This window comes from Peromyscus leucopus, chromosome 16_21, assembly GCF_004664715.2.
Source record: "Peromyscus leucopus breed LL Stock chromosome 16_21, UCI_PerLeu_2.1, whole genome shotgun sequence".
Lineage (NCBI taxonomy): Eukaryota > Metazoa > Chordata > Mammalia > Rodentia > Cricetidae > Peromyscus > Peromyscus leucopus.
The window spans coordinates 19,451,621-19,475,012 of record NC_051084.1 but is presented as its reverse complement, the minus strand read 5'-3'; the positions used below and the strand labels follow the sequence as shown (position 1 = coordinate 19,475,012).

At 44.0% G+C, this 23,392-nt stretch overlaps 1 protein-coding gene across 6 annotated transcripts in view; it reads right to left on the bottom strand.

Annotated features, from left to right (window-relative positions):
• Dip2a (disco interacting protein 2 homolog A) overlaps window positions 1-18,314 on the bottom strand; it is an 86,671-nt gene extending 68,357 nt beyond the window's left edge. For 3 of the 6 annotated variants that reach the window (XM_028874262.2, XM_028874263.2, XM_028874264.2), the window contains exon 1: window positions 18,096-18,310. In XM_028874262.2, coding sequence (XP_028730095.1) covers window positions 18,096-18,186 — 91 coding nt within the window. In that variant the 5' untranslated portion in view covers window positions 18,187-18,310. Of the gene's footprint in view, window positions 1-18,095 lie in introns of all 6 variants that reach the window. The other 3 variants (XM_028874265.2, XM_028874266.2, XM_028874267.2) reach the window with 2 other exon arrangements.
• Between the last annotated feature and the right edge of the window lie 5,078 nt (window positions 18,315-23,392).

The window sequence follows — 23,392 nt, the reverse complement described above, 5'->3', positions numbered from 1 at the left end:
CTTATGGCACACACGTGTGGCACACACTCATACAGATAAATACACATAATTTTGTATTAAATCTTAACAAAAGGCAGACTCCGAGACCACACCTCAATTCAGCAGACTCCACACTGTATTTACAAGACCCTTAGGTATATCTACACGGGTTCAAGTGTCAGAATAACAGTAAAAGGGACCACATCCCTAGCCCTCCACAGCCAGAGTGCCTTAGATGAGGACTCAGGAAAAGGCCTGCTGTCCCGCCAAATTACCATAAAGACAGCCAAGCATAGGTGAAATTCACCTGGCAATGAAGTAGGAAACGTACTTCACATCTTGGTCTTCAGGTGCTACCTGGTTCCCACACAAAAACAGGAGTGCCAACAGTGGATCTTCAGTGTTTTTATGAAGATTTTAGACCAGAAACGTATACTGCAACAATCCTTATGACTAGATTTTAGTTCAAATATATGTTAATACAGTTTTCACTATACCATTGGGGGGGGGGTCCTAAGCCCTCCTCCTTCATCTTCCCCTTTCTTCCAGACAAAAAAGTAGAAGGCTGCTGAGTATCAAAAAATACTGCTGCTGAGTGCCCAGCCAAGTATTTCCTTCAGAAGAATTCATCTTGACTAGGGTGTGTCAGGTGTGGAAACAGACATTTTGGAGTGGCTGTCACACACACACACACACACACACACACACACACACACACACACACTAAGCCTCACTAAAGTTCTAGTGTACGTTAATATATTCTCCTGTACAAGAAAGGCCTATAGCCAGGGAAGGTCAGTCCTCTGGGACAGACAGGCAGTTGCTAATAGCCTGCCCTTTGTCTACAGCCTACTGGACAACAGCCTGGGCACCCAGGCAGTCCTGTGTCCATATATGTCCCTTTACCCATCTCGCTGTCCTCATGAGGTTCTGCCCCGACCCTCACAAGCAACTGCTCTGTAGCACTTAAGTGTGTGCATAATAGAATATCACCTGTCAGGTGTGTGCACACACGTGCACACGTGTGCACGTGTATTTCTTTGTGTTTATATGTTTTCACTTGACCTGAGTTGGCGTTGTCCCACAAATAATGTTTCTCCCATTGTTTATTGCACTAAGTGCTCCATTTTTAACACCAGCCCATCCTCAATGGATGAGCAAATCTGATTCACTGCTCTGACCTTAGGATGCTTGGAGAGACGCCATCCTCATCTCACCCGTCAGTGGACGGCACTGGAACCTGAACACATCCACAGTACCTTCTAGACAGGTACTATCAGCTCGCTGGCTACTCAAACTCCGATCCCCATGACCAGCACCATCACAGCACACATAGGGTCATGGGGACTATTCTCATTGGGTTCAAGGTAATACTGCATGATTTCACTTATTAAAATTTCAACTTATGTACAGAGTTAAAGCCTGAATATTTTTAAACATATTAAAATTATATTTACTCTAGGATATATTCAAATGTGACTAATCAAAATTTTAAAAAATTAAGATAGGGTTTCACTATGCAGCCCTGGAACTCACTATGCAGATGAGGTTGGCCTTGAACCATGTGCCTCTGCCTCCTGAATACTGGATTAAAGGCATACATCATCATGCCCAGGGTCCTGTCTTAAATGTAGGTTATGATGGTGAAGGTACCAAATGGCACAGAGACATTAAAAATGTCGGGTGTTAAGATCAATCCACGTGAGTCTAATTAATGGGTAATAGGGATTTATTAAGATATAAATTGAGGATATACACTCATGAATACAGAACCGAGTAAACAGCTGAAGTCATCCTCTGTTCTGACCAGGAGCGAATCCACCTCACCGTTCGATCAGACCAGGAAGAGGCATCAGGAGGGAGGGGATCGTGACCTTTTAAGAGGTCATGTGCAACAGCAAGAAGCACAGGGTCATGGGCAGAGCAAATCTCACTACAGTCTGGCACCCACCTGATGCTCACCATAAGATAAAAGCAATCTCATTTAACCATCCGCGGTGCTCTCACGTTACAGTGGGGATACATCCCACGAACCCACTCTGTTACTTGATCCTGATTCAAAAATTCATTTAACACAGAGACTTCCAAGCATTATACCTTAGCCTGGGCTTCCAGCACAGTAGCTTTCAACAGGATACTCTAAATGCTGATCATTAGCAATGGGAAAAAGATCAAACTGCAAAATTTGAGGTCTGGTTGCTACTGAATACGTTATCACTTTCAAACCAACATAAGGCTGAAATAGGCTAAGTCAAACCATTATGTCAGCAATCATCTGTATTCTGTTTTCATGTGTAACCAGAGGCGATTATCTTCACATGCCAAACGTGATGGACATCAGTCACATGCACACACCATGGCACAGCCACAGAGAGCAAGGTAGGATTTTAGTGGAATATAATGGAATCCTGGCACAAAGCTGATACACTAGGGAAGAAGGGACTCAAATACAAGTTTTCTAAACCCAAGTCCAATTCTCTTTCGCAGAGAACAATAAAACACAAACAAGGAGACAAACAACAGAGCCTTGTTCCCCAACCACTGCGTAAAACTGGCGAGGCCCTGTCAGCAGGCAGATGGGGCGGTTTATGCCGGAATATCCAGGCATCTGTGGGCTTTGCAAAGAATCCCGGCCTACCACTGGACAGACTTCTCTGGTAGCTGCAGGGCAGGTGGCTGCTCTTCCAGACTTCCAGGTAGGGACAACATGAAACTTCAGCTGGTCGCCACTTCTACAGAAATATTGGTAGGATCCCAAAGCCCGTTAAGGCACTAACTCACCAACATATTTCGAGGAAGTTGTCACCAAAAGAATTGAATTACTTTACAAATGTAGGTAGTAAATGCTGTGGGTAATAGCAAATAACTGGACAGCCTAACTGTCTATCAGAAAAAGAAATCAATATCCTGTCGTACATCTTTACTACAGAATCTGTTGGCTATGAAAAACTCCTGGTACTTGCCATACTGAGGATGGATATCGCATGATTCATGACTGCCTATCAAGTAAAAGAGCAAGCTGAATAACAATATAGAATGGTCCTGCTCTAAAAAAAAGTAAGCATATATATGTGTGTGTGTGTGTGTGTGTGTGTGTGTGTGTGTGTGTGTGTGTGTGTGTGTGTGTTTACATACATACATATACATATTACGGAGTCCTACCTGTTCTACGTGGCTGTGCCATGGTGTGTGCATGGGACCAATGTCCATCATGTTAGGCATATGAAAATAATGGCAGCCGGTTACATATGAAAACAGAATACAGATGATCACTGACATTATACACACACACACACACACACACACACACACACACACACACACACACACACACGTCAATGTGAATTATGCACCATGTGTAGAGAATATTGCAGAGAAGAACAACACATTAATCCTGCTTATTTGGCTTCAGACAGAGTGTGAGACAGATTTCTATTTTTATTTCATACACTTCTGAACTCCTTAGTTTTTATCATATATCCTCATGCCCTTTTGTATGTAAGAATGTATGGCAGATGATTTGGCAATGCTTTGGTTACACAGATGTTATTGAAGAAAACTAGATAAATTCTATGTATTATTTCTTAGAAGCTTCTTATGAACCTAAATTTCTTTCAAAATAAAAAGTTAAAAATTATTTGTGGAAAACTGTATGGAATTATCATTCTTTCTTTTTAAAATTTACTTTGACTTTATGCGTATGAATGCTTGCCTGCATGTATGTATGTGAGCTATGTGTGTGCTTGATGCCTGCAGAAGCCAGAGTAGGGCACTGCATCCCCTGGAACTAGTTAAGGACATTCATGAGTCACCATGTGGGTGCTGGGAACCAAATCCAGACCTTCCGCAACAGCAGCCAGCAAGTGTGCTTAACCACTGAACCACCCACCCAGCCCCATGTTTCTTCTTTCTTTTTAAAACTATGCTTGCCTTATGGTATAGAAGATTTATTTTCCAGAAGATGCTTGAATTATAAATGCAACTTCTTTAATAGTCATGGGACTAGTCAAGTTATGCGCTTCATTTCACGGAGTCTGAGCAGTTATTGGTTATCAGAAATTGATTCATTTTACCAAAGCTATTGAACATACATGGAGTTCTTTAGCATAAAGAACCTCCAAGGCAACATGGCCTCTTTCATTCCTGATTTTGGTAATTGGTGTCTTTGGTATATACACCATAGAAAACAACTCATAAATAAAAAGGAATGAATTACAGACAGCTAAAAAAAATAGATGGATAAATCTCTAAGATATTATACCAAATGAAAGAAGCCATTTTCAAAAAGATGACGTGTCTTTGTGACACTAAAAAAAATGATAAGGAGAAAACATTCATAGTGGCAGGTTTTTGGGGTTGGGGGATGGGTTTGTAAAAGGGTGGCCTGAGGGCTGTTTCTAAATACAATGTTCTAAATATAAAATTATAGGACACAGAAACAGAAACCACCTTACCGCACAGTTTAAGTTATTTATGGTCAACACTAAAAAGTGAATATTAAGTATGCTTCTGAAGTGCTTGCAGGTCTTGCTCATCCATTTTTAATGGAAAGACTTTGTACATGTTAAATTTAACAAGCATCTTTTATCTCAAAGTTTTTAAAGACATAAAAAACATATTCACCAAATGAATATTCACACAGGGGATTCTACTTATGGTAATAGCAGAATTATTGCCATCCGCGCCCCACCCCCAAAAAAAATCCTCCCTCATCTAAACAACTAGGAAGATTGCATTTCTGCATTTTTTAAAAATCTGACGACATAAAACTAGAAAAGAAGTGAAGAGTCAGAGGCTAATTTTCTGCTGTAAGAGTCTGTCACAGAAAAGTAGAAAGCAGGTCACTGGGCCAGGCAGAACTGTACCAGAGGCACACAATGCTCTGAGCTCACCAAAGAAAAGGAGCCCTGGGAAGTACACAGATCATCTGTGAAGTAACGTATACTTCAGACACGAATGGCAAACAGAGGATCCAAGCCAGCAAAATGGTTCAGTGGGGGAAGGCACTTGCCATCAAGCCTGGTGACCTGAATTTGATCCCTGGAACTCACATAGTGGATGAAGACCTCTACAAGTTATCCCCCTGAGCCACACACACATGCAACACACACACACACACACACACACACACACACACTCTCTCTCTCTCTCTCTCTCTCTCTCTCTCTCACACACACACACACACACACACACAGATATATAGAAACAAATATAACTTTTTGAAAAAAAGAAAACAAAGGCGCTTCCACAGGTCCAGTGCCAGCTTTACCCCACTTTATCCACGATCTTGGCCCGCATGTGCTCACCCACCTACCATGGCAAAAGTAAACCTGCTATGGAGAGAACATGACATTGACTAGTAGTAAAAATTCATATCACAGCTACAAGGTCTAGCATTTGCCTAAAAATGACTAGGCATATGCGGCAGTATGAAACTGCAGCTAAAACACATGGAATTTAGAAATAACCATGATCAGTATGCTTTATGAATTAATTAAAAAGCAAGATAATGAATGTAAATACCTAAACCTGGAGCTGAAAGACATCACTTTAAATCCAAGAATGAATTTAATGACTGGTGTATATAAAACCATAAATCAAAAACATCACTAAGATAAATTAAAGATGATCAAGGAAGCATACAGATACGCCATCAAAACTGCAAAGATGGGTGATGTTTTTAGTACCAGCTATTTGAGAAGCCGAAGTAAGAGGACCACAAGTTCAATGCCTGCCTAAGCTACGTGGTGAGTTCAAAGCTAACCTGGGCAACTTAGTGAGCCTCTACCTCAGAAGAAAAATTGAGAAGAGCTGGAGCTATTACTCAGTGGTAGAGCTCTTGCCTGTGTAGTGTATGCAAGGTCCTAGGCTTAATCCTGTGCCACCCCCAAAACAACAAGGCTCTAAGTAGGTCTTTAGAGTCATTCCAAGTAATTCTATCAAAACTCTTGAGGGCATTTTCCGTGAAAACTGACAAGCTGATTCTAAACTGTTATGTGGAAACACAAAGGGCCCAAATTGGTTGTATCGACTTAAAAATCAACGTAAAACAGAAGGACAGATTTAATGTTCTGAATATGGTATACGCTACAGTATAGACAGAGTACAGTAGCTACGAATATAGACAAGTCGGGGCAAGAGAAGAAGTGGTCTCAACAAAGGGAAATGTGGCCATTTCCATGAGTGTCCAACGACTGGAAACCCATGTGGGGGCAGAAATGAAATCCTTTCATACCATACACAGAACTCACTTCCATTCACAGTGAAATGTGAAAGGTAAGACATCAGAGCTTCTTAAAAAAAAATCACATAGGAATTACCTTCACAGCCATGAAACAGGGAAAGAACTCTAAGCCTGGACACAAAGGACACTAATCATACTGGAAAAAAATAAAATCCTTCAGACCTCTAATATAGTGAATAATCTAAGCGGTGAAAAGACACAACATTTCTCCAAAATGTCACAAAGTGAGGTGACTGGATTAGTTTCCTGTGACTACTGTAACAAATTACCATGAAGCTGGAGACAAATAACAAAGGAAATTTATTGTCATCTCATGGTTCTAGACATCTGAGATCCAAAATTAGTTATAATGTGCCAAAAGCAGGTGCAGAAAGGCTTCCCTCCATCTGAAGACTCTGGGGGGAATTCTCTCTCTGACTCCTCCACCTTCAGTGGATGCTGATGTTCTCTGGCTTGTGCCTGCATCACCTCAACCTATCTTGGCACTTAAATGGCCTCCCCCATGCTCTGTGTGTTTCTAACCTTCCCTCTGTCTCTTTCTTCCAAAGATACTTGTAATGGGATTCAGCACCCACCAGAAACCCTGCATAACTCAAGTCAGGACCCTTATCCATATCCACAAGGTTACTTCTCCAAATAACATAACACTGATTCCAGATTCCAGTGATTAAAGACCCGATAACTGAATCCAGGGACAGGTCTTAAGTATACCAAAGTGGGCACCCAATTTAAACACAGACATAGACTCAGAGGTAACTGTGGACATACAGATGCAGACAGGTGAAGTTTTAGTTTCCCTGTGCTCTTAGAAAGGGGGCACGTCCTTCCTTGACATGCCTCAGGCAAACTTCTCTAGACTAATGCTATCATATTCACTCTACCAAACCTTTTTAAAATCATACTTTAAAAGAGATTTATTTTTATGTTATATGTATGATTATTTTGCCTACATGTATGTGAGTGCACTGTTGTATGTGCCTGGTTCCCACAGAGACCAGAAGGGGGCACAAGATCTCCTGGAACTGGAGTTATTGATGGTTGTAAGCAACCATGTGAATGCTGGGAACTGAACCTGGGTCTTCTGCAAACACAGCAAGTGCTCTTAACCTCTGAGCCATCTCTCCACCTAAAATCATACTTTCAAACATTTATTTATTTATTTATTTATTTGGTATGTGTGTACATGACATGCACATGCAGGTCAATTCTTTGACCTTTCCTCCCACATGTGAACTCAAGACATCAGGTGGCAAGCACCTCTATCCAATAAACTACCTTGCTGACCCCTAAGCAACTCTATAATTAATGGTTTATATCATCTTCACATTTCTATCATCGACCTATAAAGTACAAGTGAGGCTTTGAGGAAAACCCAGGGTGCCACAGTCCTTCTTCCCCCAATGATGTGTCCACAGTTGACTTGTCTCTACTTCATGCCAACAGCTGTCACCTGGGCCTGGCCCATGAGTGTAAGTTCAGTCCCCTCTCTTCCTGAGCCCATCTGTCTCAGAATGTCTGTGCTGCTGGGTGCTCTCTCTAGCCCACTGGGAGTGGACTGTGGGAAGATGCTGGGGCCAGCTCAGCAGACCGCTCACCTTCTACACTCGGGGAGCTAGATGTTGGAGGGTGTACCTGCAAGTCCCCGCAAGTCCCAGCTACACTGTAGGATGAAGCCCTGTCCTGATGAGAGGAGTAAACATAGCAACGACACATGGCCACTGCTCACTGAGGATACGCTGCAGGAACGGGGTGCCAGGCAACAGGCACAAGGGGGATCTAATACCTCATGCGGTTTCCAGGAGGACGCTTATTTTGGCTCGACACCCCAGTAGATTAGCACCCTATCCCTGAGTCTCTTTTCAAGCTTCTAAGACCTAGGTGAGGTTCACCTCTCTCTCTACAGAACCGAAGTTTGACCTTCAGGATAAAGAGGAGCCTAAGAGTCAACAGAAGCCTTCAGAGTGCACAGCCCGATGCACGCGCTACCACCTGGGCTGATGGCCTGGCCTGGACAGACAACAGGGTTCTCCTGAAAGAGAGGGGCCCCCGAAACAAGGCATTCCTTCCTCTCTGCCAGCAAGGGCCTGATGCCAGAAACCAAGGCCATCGGCAGGCCTGGCCAACACCATCAGAACAGTACTACAAGTCTCTTCCAAGTCCAAGTGCTGCTATGTGGGGAAGATAAACATGGGTGCTCCTAAAGGAAAGGGAGAAAAGAGGGTGCTACAAGTCACACAGGGAGACTCGGCAATCTGAATGATGGCTAGACGATTCCTCAATCCTACTAGTCACTCTTCAGTAGAAAGTTTTGTAACTAGCATACGGGAGCCAGTCTAGGTACAAGCACCTTCAAAACTACCAACCACAGTGACATAACACAGGAGGATGGCAAATTCTTAACCTTACTGGCATGTTGTACACAATGGATATTCAACTAACATATACTGGAGACAGTAACAGACGTTCTCTCAAAACAGCAGAACCATCGAGTTGACCAGGTGTGTCAGCCTTAATCTAACCCTGACTCTTGACCTCCAGCCTCTTCCTGCTTGGGAATAGGGTTTCTTCTACAGAAGCACTTACTAAAGGAAAACCGTCCTCTGCCACTCCCCTCCTCTTAAAGTAAATGCCAGCCCTGAGAAGGGTAGAGGGACTGTAGAGAGCTTCCCCCCCCCCCCCGGTCTTCCTGTGCTCCATGAACATGATCCTCCTATGGAATAAGCCTCACCTACACAGGGACTCCCCATCTGCAGAGTCCTAAACGAAAACTCCTCATGGTTTCTCATTTTCGTTTAAACATCACTCTTAAATGCCTTTCTTGTTTAGCCTCAAGGAAACTGAGACCTGCTGATCCTAAACAGACACGTTCACCCTCACCCAACTGTTCTCCAATTATCTCTCTTAACACTTATCATGACCTAAAACCTCCATTCCCTTTTACTAATATCACTGTCCCTCAAAAGGCACATCCATGTCAGGGCCCATCCCTCGGCACATAGTTCACAGCAACAGTGAATGAAACACCCGTCTGTGGCTCAAACCTCTCCTTAGAATTCCGACGGGCACATTATAATTCAAACATTTCCCCCAGGGTTCTGTTCAGACAGGTCCTTTCTTGAAATGCTCACGTCTTCACATACATTTACCCTCAAATTCTGCCATCTGCAACTCTCCCCATCCATCTCATGATTATATATGCAGCATTGCAAGTCAAAAAGCCTAGGCCCTGAGTCTTCATTTCTCACTCTCTGACTCTGCACCCCCAACTCCACCATAAGAAGTCACTGAAGGTCCGAATCTGCCTGCCTCCTCTGCTGCCACTACTCAATCTAAGCAGCCACCCTCATCTGGGAACACCACTTCTCAGCTGGTTTTTCTCGTTTTAACTTTTGCAAATGAGGCCAGGTGTGGTGACACACACCTTTAATCCCAGAGGCAGAGACAGGTCAATCTCCCTGAACTGGAGGCCAGTCTGTTCTAGACAGTGAATTTCAGGCCAGCCAGGGCTACACAGTGAGACCTATCCTGTCTAAAATAAATAAATAAATAAATAAATAAATAAATAAATAAATAAATAAATAAATGAGGAAGAGGATAATTATATGAAATTACTGGATGGGTGTTCAACAGTTGTCACTGGTTTTCAGACAAATTTTTTTTTTATTTTTCTTATTTCTTGAGGATCATACATGTATACAATGAATTATAACCATACTCCCCCCAATCTCCACTCCAACTTCATTTTTTTTTAATAACCCAATAAGTTCAATTGCTGTTGCCTTGGTGTGCACTGGTATGGAGTCACCAACAGGATCATAGGAATCCTATCAGTACACATCTTCAAAAAGAATGATGTTCCTCCCCTAGAAACTGCCAACTGCCAACAGCCTTCAGGAGGGGGTGTGGCCTAGAGACCATCTACCTCCTCTATGCCAGAATTTTGACTGGCAGGACTTGCACGGTTCATGAGTGCCATAGCCATGTCCAGAGGACAGCATGCAAAGCACTCCCCCTCATCTTTTAGTTCCTAAACTCTTTCTGCCTCCTCAAGCCTTATGGGAGAAGGTGGGGGTGGGGGTTGTGATGTGGATGTCCCGTTTAGGGCTGAGTAACTCAGTCTATCATTCTCAGTACTCTGACCAGCTATGCATCTCTCCATTGACTGCTCCCCCACTACAAAAAGGAGCTTCTCTGACCAGCTAAGAGCAGTGGATCTATGGCTATAAACATAAATATTGAGAGGGCTTTAAGAGTATGACCACTTAGCAAATTAACAATAACAGGTTGGTTCTACCCCAGGACCTGTGACATCATCAGCCATGGGCTTTTGATCAGGATTACGGTACCAAGCAAGAAATTTCCTCCTGTGGAACACACTCCAAATCCAACTGTTACTCTATACCAGTCATGCCACTATTACACCAACGGACACGTCTTGACTGGCCAGTTGGTGTTGCAAGGCCCAGCACTGGGTAAGACCACTGGTGTCTCTTTCCTCCTCAGCAGGCTGCATAGAACCTTCTGGAACTATGAAAGCCAGCCAGTAGGGAGAAAGTTCCCTGCTCAGTTTGAAATTGACTTCTCTATGTCCTACAACCAAAGTATACAGTGTCTTCAGCAATGTGGTCTTACCACGTAGTTACAATGGGCAACCAAGGACAATGGAAATAACCTGTGCCATTTTGGAGACCTCTGGGACGTTCCTGATCAATAACTAGTAGGGAGGTATCCGATGCCTTACACCATGATTTCATTTAATAATCCACGTATTTGGGGATTAATGCTGTCCACACATGTAGGGAAATTCTATTCAAACTTTTTTAAGAGCTGTATTTTGAAATTAGCTTACTAACTAATGGGTTCCCAGAGGGTTTTTCAGGCATGTTAGTTTTGGCTAACCCACCCACTGCTCCTCTCCTTCATCCACCCACCCTGATCCCCACTTCATCCTTTAACCTCCAGGGTTCTCTCCTCTTCTTTCACTGCATGGATTCTACTAGCTTTCCAACTATTTTTCCAATTGAAGTATTAGACAGTAGGCTTCCACGTGGACTTTTACACACACTTCCTCTGGATTAGCCCTCCCTTCTACTCCCTGGTTTCCCCCATATCCCCCCACCCATCCTTGCTTACGCCTTCCCACACCCAGTACTCCACCTCTCTACTTTAATTTTACCTACAACCTATCATCCTCCCTTCCTTAAAGCGTACCTTCTCCAGAAGACGCTCTCTAGTCTCTTGGCTTCCAATTGGGCACCAAGTTAAAGATTTGAAGCTAGGACCATATATGAGAGGAAACACACGACATTTGTTTTTCTGGACCTGAGTTACCACCTCACTCTGCATAATTCTTTTCAAGTTTCATCCATTTATCTGCAAATTGTGTTATTTCGCTTGTTCTTACACCTGAGCAATATGCCATTGGGTGGTATGCACCACATTTTTCTGAAATTGAACATTTACGTTGGTTCCACTTCCTAACTGTTGTGAACAGAGCAGCAGTGAACATGGAGGAGCACGTATCTCTGGAGCAGGCATAAAACCCAGCAGGGTGCATGCCCAGAAGTGGTACAGCTGGGTTATATGGCAATAAACCTACACGTTGATCTTCAAAATGGCTGCACTAGTTTACATCCCATCACAATTGTGTAAGGGTGTCGGCCCCCACCCTGCCCCGCCCCGCCCACACTGGCATTGACTGTCACTTGTGTTTCTGATGATGGCCATTCTGACTGGGGTGAGACGATGGGAACTTAAACGTAGTTTTAATTTTCATTTCCAAATGTCTAAAGATGCTGAATGCTTTTAAGTGTCACCTAGACATTTACATTTCTTCTTGTGAGAATCCTCTGTTCAGTTCCTTAGCCCATTTTTTAAATTGGGTTGCTTATATTCTTAATGTTTAGCTTTTTAATTCTTTTTAAATTCTAGACACAAATCCTCTGTCGAATGGATAGCTGGCAAAGGTTTCCTTCCACTCTGTGGGCTGTCTCTTCTTTCGTTTCACAGTTGTTTTATCTGTGCTTTATGAGGTCCCTTTTTGTTGATTGTTGGTCTTATTTTCTGTGCTACTGGAGTAGCCCAGTAGCTTTTACTCAGAGAGCCCCAACCTGTGCCTCTAAGTTAAAATGTACTCTCTATTCCCCCACAACAGTTTTGCAGTATCAGATTTTTTAAAAACCTTTTTTATTTGTATTTTATGCACATTGGTATTTTGCCTGCATCTATGTCTGTGTGAGGGTGTTGGATCCCCTGGAACTGGAGTTACAGACAGTTGTGAGCTGCCATGTGGTTGCTGGGAATTGAACCTAGGCCCTCTGGAAGAGCAGCCAGTGCTCTTAACCACTAAGCCATCTCTCCAGCCTCGACAGCATCAGAACTTATGTTGAGGTCCTTGATCCATTTTGGAGTTCAGTTTTGTGTAGGATAAGGATCTAGTTTCATTTGTCTGCATTTTGAAATCCAGACTTCCTATAGCATTTTTTTTTTTCACTCAGGGTTGCTTTGGCTATCTTTGTTCTTTTGTGCCTCCATATAAGTGCTGGAACTTTTTTCTATGTCTGTGAAGAATAGTGTAGGAATTTTGATTAGAACTGCATTGAGGTTGTAGATTACTTTTGGTAGGATAGTCATTTTCACAATATTCCTTCTTCCAATCCATAAGCATAGGCTGTCTTCCCATTTTCTACTGTCTTTCTCACTTTGTTTCTTTAGTATCTCCAATTTTTCATTGTAGAGCTCTTCTGTTTCATTGGCCAGATTTATTCCTGGGTACCTCATTGTGAGTGTGTGTGAGTGTGTGTGTGTGTGTGTGTGTGTGTGTGTGTGTGTGTGTGTGTGTACTGTGAATAGGTTTGCTCCCCTAATCCCAGTCTTTCATTGATTTATGGGAAGGCTACTGATGTTCATATGTTGATTTTGCACTCTGACACTTTATGTCTTTATGAACTCTTAAGGGTTTCTTGATGGAGTAATTTTGGGTTTCTTACATAAAGAACCATTTCTTCTGAAAAAGGAGGATACATTAACTTCTTCTTTTCCTACTTGTATCCCTTATAATATTGTCCTAACTGGACTTCAAGCACTATATTGAATAGAAGTGGAGAGAGCAGACACCCTTGCCTTGTTCTTGATCTTAGCAGGAATGCTTTGAGTTTTTGTCCATTTAGTGTGATGTTTGCTGTAGATTTGCTGCATACAAACTTCATTACACTGAAGTAGGATCCCTCCATCCATAGGCTCTCCCTGACTTTCATCAGGAAGAATTTTTGGATTTTTGTTTTAAGTTTTTTTTTTCTGCATCTATGGAGATGGTTATGTGATATGTCTTTTAGTCCATTAATGTGTTGAATTACATTTATTGATTCATGTACACTGAACTATCTCTACAATGCTAGAATAAAGCAAATTTAGTCACAATAAATGATCTTTTTGATGTGAAGTTGAATTTCATTTTTGAGAATTTTACTGAAGATTTTGCATCTTTTTCATCAGGGAGGTGGATCTGTAATTTTCTTGATTGGGTGATGGCTTTACATGGTTTTGGTATCAAGGTAATACTAACTTTATAAGAGTTTGGAAGCAGGTTGGAGAGATGGCTCAGCAGTTAAGAGCACTGGCTGCTCTTCTAGAGGACCCGGGTTCAATTCCCAGCACCTATATCATATGGCAGCTCACAACTGTCTACAACTCCTGTTCCAGAGGATCTGATGCCCTCACACAGACATACCTGCAGGCAAAACATCAATGTACATAAAATACAAATAATTTTTTTTTAAAAAAAAAGAGTTTGGACGCTTCCCTTCCTTTTCTACTTTATAGAATAACTTGAGTAGTATTGGTATCAGTTCTTTAAAGTTCTGGTAGAGTTCTGCAGCGAATCCGTCTGGTCTTGGGCTTTATTCAGTTGGGAGACTTTTTATTACTTTTTCAACCTCATTGGTAGCTAAGCATCTGCTCACTGTCAGGCTCCATTTACCCCATTCCTCTTGTGACCAGGACCTAACTAACCCACTACTTGGGATGCCCCTCTTGTCACCCAAGCTGTCTACCAGTTTACAGTCACTTCCCATAGCCCCTTCTGCTCTCTACCAAATAAGAGAAGGCAAAAAACAAACAAACAAACAAACAAACAAACCAAACCATGCCTTTCCTTAGGACAGTGGCTAAAGCGTATATAATTGTTTTAGGGGAAATTTTCCGCTTTTTGTTCCACTGTTTCTTGATTACTCTTTTTTAATTCATGAGTGTCTTGCCTGCATGTACGTAGGTGCACCACATGTGTGCCTGGTGCTTGTGGAGGTCAGAAGAGAGTGTTAGATCCCCTGGAACTGGGGTTACGGATAGATGTGAGACACCGGGTAGGTGCTGGAAAATGAACCAGGGTCCTCTGCAGGGGCAACCAATGCTCTTAACTGCTGCTGACCCATTTTTGCTGTGGCTGCTGTGACAAATACCTAAAGCAGCTTAAAAGGAGTTAAAATTTATTGTAACAAGTTCAAGTTTCAGGGCTGACAAGATGGCTCAGCAGGTAAAAGTGCTTTCCAACCAAGCCTGAGGACCTGAGTTCAGCCCCTGAAACCCATGGAGGCATGAGAGAACTGGTCCCCAAGTGCAGCGCATTGTATGTGTATATTCATCCCCAACCCCCAACCCCCCCACACACACACAACATTCACAAACATATACACACATAACAATAATCTTGAATGCAGAAGGGAAACTTCTGCAGGGGAAGGAGGAGGAGCAAGAAAATCGGTGTGCCTTATTATGTTTTGGGGACTCCAAAGCAGCAATTCAGTATACCTGCCCTGTAAGAGGAATTTGACATAGTTTAAGACCAGAACCTTCTCTGAGGGCCAACCCCAAGCAGAACGGTAGATGATAAGAACCAGTGATAATGTTGGAGAATGAGGCCATGGTTTATGAATAAAGACAGAGAATTGCTTCTATCTAGTCACTGATGCTATACAGTTGAGGAGAGACACACAGGATTTTCTAGATTATCCAGGTGACACTATTCCCTGTTTGTGTGTGGCTGAGGAGAAACACAGGCTTTACGGACTGTCCAGGTACTGCTTCTCACTACTGCTTCCCACCAAGGCAGCACTGTGTCTGTATTGAGTTCTTCCCATCCCCTCCAATGTACCCAGCAGTGACACATGCAAGTCTTAAGGAGTTTCTCACTTAGACAAATGTGAGTATTATGAAATTGACATTACTCCATTCAAAACCAGAAGTCTATCTCTCTGCCCTGAATATGGGGGAAAGGAGCTCCAGGACAGATAGATTCCCATTCCTACAACCTCTGGTTGAGCAAAATGTAAAAATAATGGCAAATGTGAAATACATATGTACACACATGTACACACACACACACACACACACACACACACACACACACACACACACGAGATATGAAAGGAGAAGGGGACTAAGTGAAGAAAACAAGTTAGGAGCAGGAAAAAGAGAGGCCACAAAGAAAGACAAGTGTTGTTTAAGTTTTCTTTTCTATGTGGACTCCAGATCTAATTCTCTACATATACATATTTATGTGGCACTGGATGCAGAAGGGGGAGAGAAAAGGAAACAGAAGTTGGGGGACAAAAGAGAGTAACGGGGTGAATATAAGCAAAGTATATCAAATATGTATGAAAAGGTCACAATCAAACTATTTCATATGCCAAAAAGTTAAAGTTAGAAAAATAATGAAATACACTAGTTTTTGGACTATGACTCATTAATAACACATTCCTTTAAATAAATAAAACACCTTTGAAACATCAGTTTCAAAATACTTTCATACGTTGAGTAAATCTTTACAAGAACCTTGAAATATCAATAAAACATTCACCTCCTTTTTACAGCTGGCCAAACCCAAGTTCAGACATGTTATAAATCACTGACTCGCCAGATGCCACCAGCTTCTATGTGAAAACCCCCAAAGTCTGCTTAAAACAGTCTCTATCAACAACCACCACCAACTATACAGTCCAATATTACGGTGTGGAAGGGAGCTCTCTCTGTGAACAGGGCAAGTGTGACTCGGCCAAGATAATCACTAACCTATCTGGCAAAATGAAATGTGCCAGTCTAGGACGGGGTGGGGGTGGGGGAGCTGTGACTATACCAACTCCGGGGCTGCCAGTGCACTTTGCAATCTCCTTCTATGAACACGCCACTGTCTACCTCCTATTTCCTTTTTCAGATTTTCTCCAGGGCACACAACCTTATACCCTTAACTTATATATATACCCTTATATGTGTCTAAAATAGCAACAATATAAGTAGATTGAATTGACTTAATAGATATTTCCTCAGCTGATATAATCGGGTTCTGTCACAAGTTATGAAGTTTTTACTTTGAGGAAATAATTTAGTTCACTGTCAACTCCTAGCAAGCACTCAAACACATAACCCCATGGAATTGAAATAACAGATATTCTGGAGCAGAAGTAAGGAGCAATCTGCAAAAACACATTTGACATGTGAAAGCCAAACTACAACTATGTGATTTTCCCAGAGGAGCCATATCAAATCCAGTACAATAGATTTTTTTTTTTTTCAGAAACATTCCTAACCACACCTCCAAGGAGAATCAAGAATTCTCAAAGTGGAGCTGGAGAGATGGCTCGGTGGTTAAGGGCACTGGCCGTTCTTCCAGAGGATCTGGGTTCAATTCCTAGCACCCACACGGATCTGACGCCCTCTTCTAGCCTCACCAGGCATGCATGTGATGTCCAGACAAACATGCAGAGAAAATACCCATAGAAAGATGGGAGCGGGGAGGAAAGGCAGGAGGGAGAAGGGGAAGGTAGGTCAAAAAATTCACTAAACCAACTTCAGCAAAGTAGACCAATCTAAAGTTAAAGAACAATATTATGGAAAAACAGATTCTAAAAGGTCAAAATGCATTTAAGTCTCAAAAGCAGAGTTAAGAATCATGCATTTCCTCCATGGCTTGCGGGGGGTGGGGGGGTGGGGGGGGGAGGCAGTTTATGGAGAATTTAACTCTTTTCCCCAGGCCTCCTGCGAGGTATAGCATCCAAATCGAGGGTGCCACTCACCATCTCTGAAGCTGTCTTATCGTCCTATTCCGTGTTTATCAACCACTTATTTGACTTATTAACTTTTAAATTTTTCATGGAGAGGGCTGATGAGGTGGCTCGGCGGGCACTTCCCCTCTAACCTGACAACCTGACTTTATTCCCGGAACCCCCAATACGGTGGGAAGAGAGAACCAGCTCTGTGCAAACTGACCTCGGACCTCCCTACACATCATGCACTGTGGCCCTTGCTTGCCCCCTAAAGTGTAAAACAAATGTATCAAAATTCCATAAAGGAACGAACCTCCTCTTCAGTCTTAACGCGTTTTACATCTGCTGTACTAACGCACTTTAGCCTCATAATCCACAGAGCGAGTGTTCTTACAGCCTCGTTTTATAGATGAAGAAACTGAGGCTCACGAGGCAGTCTGGAGTTCTAGGGGTGGGGCTGGGCTCCTGCATCCCCGGCTTCCTGCCTGCCCACAGGCTGCAAGGAAGACTCGGGAAGCACAGACCCATGGCCTTGCCGCTTCGAAAGCACAGACCACAGCTTGGGCAGTAAGATGGCCTTTCGGAAGAGTCCGCCTAGGCCCACCTCCCAGTCCGTCCCTCCGGGTGTCCTTCGGAGGCCGGGCACCCGCCAGTCTGCAGAAGCTGGCGGGGTGTCCAGCGAGCGGCCCACCGGCGCGAGTTCCCCCAGGCATGGGATGCCGAGGGAAGGCCGGCAGGGATCCCGTGTGGAGGGTACCCTGCAGGTTCCCGGGGTGACGCTCCCGAAGAGGGGGGTCCCTGGGCGGGGTCTCGGGCGAGGGTCCCGCTGCTCTCACCTTCCGACAGCTCCAGCTCCAGCTCCGCCAGGCTCTCGAGCACCTCGGCGGGCAGCGGCGCCGCCTCCAGAGGGCATCCGCGGTCGGCCATGGCCGGTGGCTGAGACGTTCCCACCCCCCGGGGCCTGCAGACCCGCAGCGGCTGCCCGCAGCCGGCAGCAGGCGGGGCGCGGCCGGGGGCTGCCTCTCGCAGACGCGGGCACGAGCGCGGGCGGCTCCGGCTCTGGAGCGCGCCGGAGACGCGCGTGCGCGGCTGAGGGGCGGGGGCAACGCTTGCGCGGGTACGTCGGGCCGGGCCCCGCCCAGCAACTCTTAAAAACTCGCTTCCATTGGCCCATAAGCCACGTCGGAGAAGTAGGGAGCTTTACTCCTCTAGGGGGCGCCAGAGGAGCGGTGGGCGGGGGAGAGGGACAGAAGCGGCTCCGGATACGCGCGATCCCTACAGTAAACTGACTTCAATGTCGCCCAGGTGACCCCTCCTGCGGGTTCCCCAGCCTCTTCCTAAGGAATCCTGCTGGCACGCTTAACTCTATCGGCGTTCCTGCTATATGATGTCAGCAAACTCCTTCTGGCATTTTTCTCCTGTCTTAAAGTGTGTTGGCTTATGGCTTTTCACAATAACCCTGGAAGCACTCTGACATTGACCAAGAAGGATCTCCAGCAGTGTCTCAGACCTTGAGATGACCTTGGGACGTGGAAGCATAGACGTGACATGTTGGAACCTTAGTGGAATTTTTGAAAGAGCTGTGCCCAGAGCTGAGGGCATATATAAATGGTGCAAGGGCAGACCGGTGACCTGCAGTGGGTATCATTCCAGTTCTTTGCCAGAGGTCCTACCCTGGTGCAGACCTCATCGCCTAAATGAGTAGGGTAGGAGAACAAAAGTCTGGTCTTTGAGTCCAAACTAAACGTCTCAAGAGCTGTACTTTTGTTACAAAGATCTAGCCAGGTCCTTTAGTTCTCCTCCGGTAGCAATTGCAAGTAGGTGAGTAGGCTCTCCTCTTGTGGTAGCAGCGGGCCCTACAGTGTTGAAGATTTATGAGCCAAGCTGACAGACTTGGGGCTTCAAGCCCTGAGAACTGGAAACTTAAAAGCTCAAGGCTTCAAAGCCTGAGACGTGGCTCTAGGTGCCCCAGTTAGAGGTTAGATGCTCTGGGTTCCAATCGCCAGTGGCCAGCAGCTAATGAAATCATCACAGCAACAACAGAGGTCAGCACCAGCTGGTGTTAGAACTCTCTAAACCTTGGGCTTTATAGGACCCTTGGCCTTTACAGCTCCTCGTGTTGTTACCAAGCCTTGAGTACGAAGACTCTTTGTCTTCATGTCTTGGCAGCTCCCAGGAACTCTCCCAGTCCAAGATGCCTGCTTTCTCTCACTGCTTCCCTCAATCCTGCCCCTTTCCCACCGCATGCACACTTCTTTCCAGCACTCTTTGGCCACCCTCTTGCCACTGTCTACCATATCATCCAGCCCTCTCTACAGACATTAAAAATCCCAGGTAGGCAACAAAAAGCCCATTTTGGAGGCTTTTACTGGACCAAATATTACATCATCAGGAAATGGCATGGGAAGGTATGGCCTGCTGACTAATCTGGTTATACAGCCGCCAGGATGTGTGGTATGCAAACGATAGACTATTTATTTACACCGATCACTGGCTCCTATAGGAACCAGCCACAAGCTTTGCATGAAAATTGGTCAATAGTTTCACATTTCTCCAATCACTGGTTTCTTCCTAAGGAAGTGCTCCTCTGTCGTCTTGAGTGAGGATAGCTGCTGAAGTTCACTGAAGCTTGTGAAAAGCAAGGGATTTGGCCTTTCAGAGCTGGTGCAGACTGTCTGGAGTGGTTGTGATTAAGGTGGCTGGAGCAAGGCTTCTAGATCAGGTATCCTGGAGTCAATTGCTCTAGATCATCTCACCGCTGGAGTATTTTCCTAGTGATTGTAATGTATGCAAAACAGCCAGACTTGAAGTCATTCCAGCAGGTTGCTAGGGAGGGAGGCTGCCCAGCTGGCAGTCCCTCACTCCAGGCTGCCAGACATGAGGGAAAGATCTACTTGTCCTTCAAAGACCTCAATTTTTACTCATTCATATAGAAACAAAAACTGTTTACAATAAAGACTTAAAAGTTCAACACAGAGATGGACATTGTAAACAGCATTTAACAATATTTAAAGCATTTAACAATGATTTTTTTTAAGGCTTACTTTATGGGCAAGTGTTTTGCCTGCATGCATGTCTGTGCGCCACATGCATGCAGTGCCCAAGGAGACCAGCGAGGGCGTGCGATGCTCTTCAACTGTAAGGCTGTTCTTAGCCTTCATAAGGGTGTTAGGAACCAAACCTGGGACTTCTTCAAGAGCAGCAAGTACTCTTAACTGCTGAGCCATCTCTCCAGCCCCCCATTTATCCTATTTTTTAGTGTTTAGCCACTGCTTTAAGGCTCTACGGAGAGCTGGGTCCCTCTGTCTGTCTTTCTCCACAGCTCCTCAACAGGCTGAACAAAATTTTGCCTAGAAAACATGTACTTGATTTACCCCTTCCTCTCCCGAACCTGTCTTCTTCTTTTCACAGGTGTTGATACCAGATAAATATCATATATCCCAAACTCTATCTCAGCATCCCTTTCAGGAGAGATCATGCCACTTCAGTTAAAGCCAGCAATGACATGGGTTTGAGGTGGACTCAGTCATCAGGATAGACGGATGTAAGGTGAACCAGTGAAATTGGAGACACAGCAGGCGAAATGTCAGGCATATGTAGTGACTATAAGGAAGGTAATGGGATGCGTCAGTACCACTGGACCTCTTAATAAAAACAATGGGCAGCTGATAGCAAGCAACAGGCAATTAAGAGCCAAAACCCTATGAAATGGCATGCCCCAAACAAAAAACCAACCAAACAAAACAGTCTTTTGCAGCAGGATGATTAAAGGCCAAGAAGGAAATCCCTGAGTAACTCCAAACACAGACTGAAAAGCTGAAATGAAACAATTCTCTAAAACCAAGTTTGGAACCTTGGTTGGGAAAAGCTGGGCCTGTGACACACGGAAAATACCCGCGGATATATTTTCAAAGATTTTGACCCCTTAAACTGCCTGGATACCTCTGTGGCCTGTCTGCAGACTCATTTCCCAATTAAACCTAGCACTCCTCCTCTTACCTTTAGCCACGGTGATGATTAATTTTGATTATTAACTTGGCAGGATCTGGAATCAACTGAGAGACACACCTCAAAGGGCATTTTCAGGAGAGTAAAATCTTGCTCCGGAGTGGGCTCCACCTTACAGTGGTGGCCCAGACATGCTGTTGTTGCTGCTGCAGCTCTTCTCATCCATCACTGACATCAGAACTAGGTCCTTCTTCCAAAATGGACTAAGGACCAGTGACCATCCCGGAATCCTCCAGGCCTTTGGCACCAGATCAGAACGCTGAGGCATCTAGCTTCATGGACTGAGCAGCTATTGGGTCTTGGTCTCTCTAGCATGCAGACAGCCAGTTTGGTTGCCCAAATAAGTGTATTGTATTGTATAAGCCATTCTAGTAAATCCTCTTTCAATATACCTTCTACTGGTTCTGTTCCTCTAGATAAACCTTACTAATACACCCACCTACTAGATACTAGACACATGATTACTTCTGAGCATAATTCAGATAAATATAATGAGATTAAAAAGGGCTCTGTAGTCCCACCTCTCTCTCCAAAAAGCTGTGCATTCAATCGCTAGCTACTGGAAACTGAGCCAGCTCAACACGATTTACCATACCAGAATTCTGGAGGCCAGAAGTCTTAAGATCAAGATGTTGGAAAGGGTTGGTTCCATCTGAGCCTGCAAAGGATAATCTGTTCCATAGCTGTCACCCAGCCTCTAGTGGCTACTGTTAATATTTTATGTTTCTTGCCTTGTAGATGTTTTACCCCAATCTCTGCCCCCATGTCCACATGGTGATCTTATATGGCAGTGTGTCCAATTGTCAGTAGACACCATTCATACCTAAATGAGAACACTCTAATTAGTTCATGTTAACTTGGTCATCTGCAAAGACCCAATTTCAAATAAGGTCATATTCATAGTCATTTGAAATTAGGATTTAAATATCTCTTTGGTTGGGATAGGGGTACAGTTCAACCCACAAATCATAATACACAGCCAACATGTGTATACTGGTAGAATCTGAGAAGGACTGTATGAGGTTGGATAATGAGAATGTTTAATGAAGCAAGCTAGAATGTAAAACTGAGCAGTAGAGTTCACTGTCATATAAGGAATCTTCCAAGATGAACCTCAATACCCTGACAATGAAATCCTTCACTTGTGAAGAAGACATTACCCAGTCAGATGGGTAACATGGAGAATGTGCTGGAAGCTAGTGATACACAGTTGTTTCAGAGATAAACCCTGCAAGAACTGAAAGGCTTGCTGTATCCTAACTGATCTTAGGGCTAGTAATCAGGGGTGTTCCAGGGCACCCCCAAAGTAACAAATTTACCACACCTTGCACTCGCTATCATCAGAAGAAGCAGGAGACACAGCCTGGCACTGCCAGTTGAACAGCCTGAGAACTTAGAAACCTCCACTCAGGTGTTGCCATGATCTTGACATGCCACAGACAAGAACTTAAGGACAATTGGATAAGAGATGAATATAGAGGTGCTAGCTTGCTCTTTACGGCTGGGATACCAAAAGGGAGACATATATCTGTGTTAGAGAGCAACTACTGGGATCCAAACATTCAGAACTCGCAGGAAAAGTCAGGTAGTGAAGAGAAGAAAAAACAAGGCTAAAGCAAGAGAAGATGCTCTCCAGTTTGACCTTTAATACAGAGGAAAAATCCATGATTCAGCAAAGCTCAGTGTATGAAACCCTGATAGGGAGTAGACTATCTGTGCTGCTTGAGTTGGGAGACATTTTCAGCAGGAAGCGAAAGACCATTATCACAGCCCAGCTTGCAAAACAAGGGGGCAGATGAGATTCGTCTGAGTGATGTGAAAGTAAAGGAATTGAGTACTATAACTACAGATCCCTCCTAAAGACAGATTATGAGAAAATAGAAATCCTGATGGTTTGGCTCACATAGGCCATTAGGGACACTTGGTTATCACTGGCTGAGGTCTGCATGAATGCCGGGTGTTGTGAGATATTTAATTACACTGTGTTAATGATATGTCACTTTGATTGGTTTCAATAAAAAGCTAAATGGCCAATAGCTAGACAGGAGATATTGCAGTGACTTCTGGACAGAGAGATGCCAGCCAGACGCAGAGGGAGCAAGACATGCAGGAGGAGAGGTAAAAG